Source organism: Monosiga brevicollis, genomic scaffold, assembly GCF_000002865.3.
Source record: "Monosiga brevicollis MX1 MONBRscaffold_10 genomic scaffold, whole genome shotgun sequence".
Taxonomy (NCBI): domain Eukaryota; class Choanoflagellata; order Craspedida; family Salpingoecidae; genus Monosiga; species Monosiga brevicollis.
The window spans coordinates 1,100,984-1,106,675 of record NW_001865047.1 but is presented as its reverse complement, the minus strand read 5'-3'; the positions used below and the strand labels follow the sequence as shown (position 1 = coordinate 1,106,675).

At 54.0% G+C, this 5,692-nt stretch overlaps 3 protein-coding genes across 3 annotated transcripts in view; 2 read left to right on the top strand and 1 right to left on the bottom strand.

Moving 5' to 3' along the window:
* Nucleotides 1-181: 181 nt before the first annotated feature.
* Nucleotides 182-1,802, top strand: MONBRDRAFT_37132 (uncharacterized protein). The gene is made up of 2 exons (XM_001745944.1): nt 182-576; nt 796-1,802. Exons 1-2 carry the CDS (start codon nt 330-332, stop codon nt 1,371-1,373), a joined length of 825 nt encoding a protein of 274 aa, XP_001745996.1. The 5' UTR covers nt 182-329; the 3' UTR covers nt 1,374-1,802.
* Nucleotides 1,774-3,954, bottom strand: MONBRDRAFT_32483 (uncharacterized protein). The gene is made up of 10 exons (XM_001745810.1): nt 3,844-3,954; nt 3,537-3,700; nt 3,301-3,420; nt 3,120-3,208; nt 2,842-2,958; nt 2,680-2,740; nt 2,525-2,581; nt 2,346-2,438; nt 2,062-2,231; nt 1,774-1,958 (listed from the first exon to the last, which is right to left on the bottom strand). The coding sequence occupies exons 2-10, from the start codon at nt 3,667-3,669 to the stop codon at nt 1,890-1,892; spliced, it is 909 nt and encodes a 302-aa protein (XP_001745862.1). The 5' UTR covers nt 3,670-3,700; nt 3,844-3,954; the 3' UTR covers nt 1,774-1,889.
* Nucleotides 3,955-4,204: 250 nt separating this feature from the next.
* Nucleotides 4,205-5,692, top strand: part of MONBRDRAFT_32482 (uncharacterized protein) — a gene marked incomplete at its 3' end in the record, with an annotated part of 4,448 nt that continues 2,960 nt past the window's right edge. Inside the window, exon 1 of the mRNA XM_001745943.1 lies at nt 4,205-4,375. Coding sequence (XP_001745995.1) covers nt 4,241-4,375 — 135 coding nt within the window. The 5' untranslated portion in view covers nt 4,205-4,240. The remainder of the gene's footprint in view (nt 4,376-5,692) is intronic.

Genomic DNA, 5,692 nt, shown 5'->3' with positions numbered 1-5,692 from the left:
TCCATTCTTGCCCTCGTGCTGCAATAGCACCCTCTTCATGTCTTTGCTACCCGACTCGGCACAGACGGCCCAGACCTTGCTTGGTGCTCCCATTCCCCATTCTGGCTTGTTTCCGACCGTTGCCAACCTCTCTCTCGCTCATGTGCCCTCTGTCTCCTGCTGGCGTGCCCCATCATGTGTAGGATCTCTGAAGCCTTTGGCCAACTTGCCAAGCGAGCCAACGCGCAACTTTCATTGAAAAAAATCTTTTTCATTTCGTTCTTTCTGCTTCCTATCTGCTACGCCCCTCTGTGTGTTTCTTGCTATTCTCCAACTTGAAACCCAGCGACATGGCGCTGCGCGCAACACCTCCCCCAAGCAGCGGCAACCTGACCGAGCACGTCTATCAGACTAGCGCCCCAGACGAAGCTTTCACGTCGACCTCCAAGAGCACTTTCCGCGGAACCGCCGAGCGCCGCCCAGATGCCCGTCCAACAAGCAACACCCGACACAACAATCCCCAGTCAAAGTCTTTCAAGTCTCAAATGCTTCCCTCGGGCGAAGTCATCAACGTCTCCGTTCGTACCGACGTAGACGGTGCGTTGCCTCGAGTTTTTTGTACACACACACATACACACACACACACACACACACACACACACACTCATACACATACAGATATGCGCCCACAGAGTTGGGGAGGGATCATACTTCTTTTAGTTGCACAACAAGTTGCGACCTTCTCCAGTCGGGTTGTGACTTTTTTGTCTCACGCTTCCTGTCTTTTGCCCCTTGGCGTTTTCGACATGTCTCTAGGCCATGGCGGTGTGGCATTGGGTGCTGCTGGTGCCAGCGAGCCCGCGTCTTCGTTTGACATGGATTCTACTTTTCGGTCATCTTTCAAAAAGCCCACCGTGGAACCTTGGCAGCAAAGTACCACCTCTCGCTTTGGCATGAGCCAGCAACCCTGGGCTTCCACGCACCGTCGTGCCGTCGGCATTGTACCGTCAGCCAATCCTACCCAGCTGGATGCCACCGCCACCACCACCACCACCAATACCGATGCTTATGCCACCGGTACCCAGTTCCACAGCCGCTTCTCCGCCACCAGCAGTCGTCGGGCCCCAACGTCCGTGGACGAGGAAGCCCTTGAGGTACTGCGCTCAGTCGTCAAGGAAGATGCCATGCCCGCCGTCGAGTCTTGGCTCCGCTCCGCTCCCGGCTTTGAAGGAGAGGTCGTCAAGCGCATGATGACCTCGGTCTCCCGCGCTGTCACCCCGGCCAGCGTGGACTCGGGCCTCGCCGATCCGTTTCCTGCCAGTGGTGATCGAGCGGCTACCCCAGACATGGCCGCCGTCTCCAAATGGGGTGGGCCCGTTTCTAACATTGTCTAAAGCAGCAAACAATGCATGATGCTGCCCACGTTTGCTGGTTACATCTTTCTCCCGCCCAATTGGCGTCCCGAGACCCCTCGACCAAGTTTGAGCGTTTGTCGTTGTGCTTTCCCCGTACTGTTGCCTTCCTGGCCCCCGCTCTCGCTCGTGTTTCCGTGTCACATCACGGACACGTCCGTTGTGCCTGCTACAAGAATATCAAACCCCAAAAAGCAAAACTCAAAAAAAGATTTTTTTGTTGTCGCATCAGGCGAGAAAAATCCGACCCATCATGGATTGGTGGTGGTGATGCCTGAACGCGTTCCATATTGATGTTTCTCTCTGCTTTTCCTCGGTCGACCTCTCGCGTGTAATGGACCCCTACCCTGTCTTTTCCGTTCCGTGTGTGTGTTGTCTTTTTCCTTCAGCAATCGATTCCCCTTTTTCCTGCATCTTGGGGGACTTGGCACACCAAAAAACAACACTTGGCACGTCGACTTTGGTTGACGAGAAAACATGGAAAACCCAACACAACATTTACATCATCATGCTGGCAAAATGAGTTTTGCCTGCTCCCGGGTGGATGGTTTGCATTTTGCCTGTGAGCTATATTGCGGTAAGAAACAACAGCAGAATGAGGATGGAAAGCAGCAGAGCAAATGGGACAAAAAAAGAACAGCGCTAAAGTCTTAGTGAGCCTCACCCATACCTGCTTGATGGCATCACAGGCCTGAGTCATGAGGGCCAAGAGGTTAACTGTCTCGGTGTCTGTACTTTCCATCAGCAAGGCTGCCCGCAATCGTGGATCTTGGCTGACAGGTAAACGAGAGCAAATGCCTTTGATATTCCGCAGCAGCGCTGGGGAAGGCTGAACTTTGCCTACAGACCGGTAAAGACAGCACCAAAAAAACAACCACAATTTCACATCAATGTCACGCAGTCACCATGGTACATCCAATGAAAGGAAGGGGCGGGGGGTAGGGTCTGACAGACCCGCGTCAATGTCAGCAAGAAAGTCGCAGATGACGTCGATGCGCTCTTGCAGCATGAGGAGTGCGGACGCATGCGTTTGCATCTGTTGTCGCACTGTTTCGGGAGCAAATGGGTCGTCATGGCCGCCGATCAGGGCGTGTGTGCAGGCTCCAACAAGCAGTACAAGGGTGGTTGCGTACCAGCGCTTATTTGGCCGCCCACTGCCGAGGCAGACACGTTGGCAATGTGGTCAACACCTGCGTGTTGAGAGAAAGCGAGCCACAAAATGTGAGAGCATGACACAAGCTGCATACAAGAGAGGCCAGGAAACGCATGGGCTCTCCCTCCAGCGTACCAATTCGCTCTGCTTCCTCCGAGGCGAGCTTGTAGGGCGTGGGGGCAAAGTGAATGTGTTGCTGTCCGAGTGGTGTTTGCACATGTGAGGAGGGTGACAGACAATTCTCGACATCAGATGAACCTGCACATGACGAGTGCCAGGGAAAACAACTCGACTGACCTCATCATCTTTCAGCTCGACAATCGTTTCAAATATGGTAATGGGCAGTTGCTCGCGTGTCGCCTGAGCTTGATCATCCAGCAGAAGAAAGAAGGGGGCTTCATTCAAACCCAGAAGCTTTGGAGGAGAAGGAGATTGGAGGCGGGGAAATTGTACAAAGGATAAAGCCAAGGGTGGCAACGACATGCGTGAGATGGGTCAGCTGCAAAAATGCCAAGACCACTTTCACCAGAGCTGGACATGGTAGTAGGGTCAAATGTGGATGCTCCTGCACACACCTGGCGATGCAAGGCCAGATGATCTGCAGTCACGTGAGAACCGGTGGCATACCAGCCGAGGCAATCCTGGTCTTTGAAAATGCGCTTGACTGCAAGGGGCACGGTCAAGCCAGTGAGCACGGCATCGGGGGAAAAGAGCAAGCAGGGCTGGAAGCACCCAAGGCAGGCACGGGCCACGAACAGGCTTCGGTGCGGGTATTGAGAAAGTCAAGATCCCAAATGCCGTCTGCGAGCAAGAGCTCAAAGCTGTTGAAGATTTCTACCACGCGACCAGCCTGTTTGCCAAACAAGGCACCATAGGCTATTGGCACCCGCATGAGTCAGAGATGGGTCTGAGGGTGAAAGTATGCTGAGCAAAGATGGCTTGCATGCAGGGGCGGAGAGCAGCAAAGGAGTCGGTCTGGGCCAGGACCGTACCAGTGACATTGTGCGACTTGGCCTCGGCTCGCCGCCGGGTCAGGTGATCGGATATGTTGAGAATGACGAGCGGATGCAACAGCGCCGAGAGGCCACCATCACTGGCCACGACAAGCAAATCATCCACATCCATGGTGGTTAAGGCAATGACAGGCCGATATCAGCTGCAAGAAGACATGCACACAAAAGAGAAGGTGCTTATGAAGATGAGACCAGTACATGATTCACTAGCTCTGGACATGGCCCAAGGTGAACAGGTGACTCTTCTTGAGCAAGCGCTCGCCAGACGGGCTCCGGCAAGTCATACCTGCTGCCAGTCGGGAGTCTAATCGATGCACAAACACCCTGGTTTATTCCAATCGCAGACACACAACTTCCAAATCCCGTCGCGCGTTCCCTGCATTCAAAGCCTCTTCCCCCTGCACCCTGCTCTCGTCCTCGAATCGTCCTCCGTATCCAGTGTGTGTTCCGGTCCGGCGCGCGCGTCCAAAAATGCGTCAACCCAGAAAAAAAAAGCCGAGAGCTGGAAATTAAAAACCGAGGGGTGGAGAAGCATCTGACAATTTGTGAGTGTGCGAGTGTGAGTGTGTGTGAGTGTCAGAGTGTGTGTGTGGGTGTGTGTGGGTGTGTGTGTTCAGCTGGGCATTTTACAACACCAGTTTTTAGCAGTAAAATCCAACAACTGTTTCTACCACCTGTTCAAGATGGCACGCGGTCTCGCCAAGCAGCAGTCCAAGGACAAGGCGGCCAAGAAGGCAGCCAACAAGGCCAAGTCGGTGGGCCACGATCACAAGGCTGCCCGTGAGGCCCAGCTCAAGCTTGTCTGCGCCGTGTGCCGGGTAGGTTTGTCGTTTCATTGGTTGTTGTTTGGCTGGCGGTGGTTGTTTGGCTGGCGATGAACTGCGGGTATGCCTTGTGGGGTACAAGCAACTGTCAGCCAAATGCAGCCACCACGATTGGAAAGGGGTGGGGAGGGCTCAGCGCAAGCTTCGTGAGGCGTCAATTTGCACGGCAGTACAGCATGTTGTGTACATGTGTACCCTGTGATGCGACAGTCACGTTCAGAGGGTGCTAGCTGTTTTTTTGATTGTGTGGCCGCTGGCCGCATGGAGGCCACGCGGTCCTTGCGGTCCTTTTGCACCTTTGCTCATCACCACGTGCCGCTCTGTGATGCTCCTAGTCTCAACTTTCGGATGCGAAGACTTACAAGTCTCACTTTGAGGCCAAGCACCCCAAGGCCCCGATGCCCGAGGAGCTGAAGAACATCTAAGATGCTGAAGCAAGCCCTTCTCTCTGCCAGAATGATTCTTCATTTTGATCGGGATCGTGCCCATGAGGGTGTTGGTGGCGGTCATTCCTTCCTCCCCATACCTTCACACGGCATTTAGGGGATCCGCAGTGCTTTCCCGCTTGACCAGAATCGATCTATTGGCGGTTCTCGCCGTTTCGTCGTTGTTGGTTCAACCGTGAAGCTGCTGCTGCTGCTGCTGCTGCTGCTCTTGCTGTTGATGTGGCTTTGTGTGTGTGTGCGCGCGCAGGTGGTTGCTCGCGCCCCTTGATGTGTGTTGGCGTCTATCGTTTCCCATGGTTGTTGCCGTGATGACCTTTGGCCATGATTTGTGTCTTCTTGGTCATGCTTGCCCCTGGCGTGAGTCATGAGCACTTCTCTGACATTGTATGTATCCCTTTCCCCTTGTGGCTCGACCATTGCCGTCGTTGCCACACCTGGGTGCTTGATGTTTCTTCTTGTGCTCGTGCTTCACCTCTTTGGCTTTGTTTTCGTGTTTTGTGCGCTGTCCTTTGCGACCCTTTTTTTTTTTTATCATGTGCTGGTTAGCCCTCTGGATGTGCTCGCCCATGCCTGCTGGTTTTTGTGGGTTTGGGTGAGCAAGCGGTGACGCCGCTTGTCGACTTTGGTTTTTGTGTTGTTTTTTGATGTCCTGTTTGTGTGATGCTTTGACCGTCGTGCCCAAGACGCGCGAAGCGCCCGTTTTTGGCCTCTGCAGTCTTCTTGGCCTCGTTGCCCCATTCTTCCAATGGCTACATCTACCAGCCCACCCCAATTGATAGATTCTCTGAACCATCATCAGACCCTTCCTACTCGCACCGCACCGTCTCAAGAATGGATCGACGTCCGTCCAAGCGCAAGAGAAAAG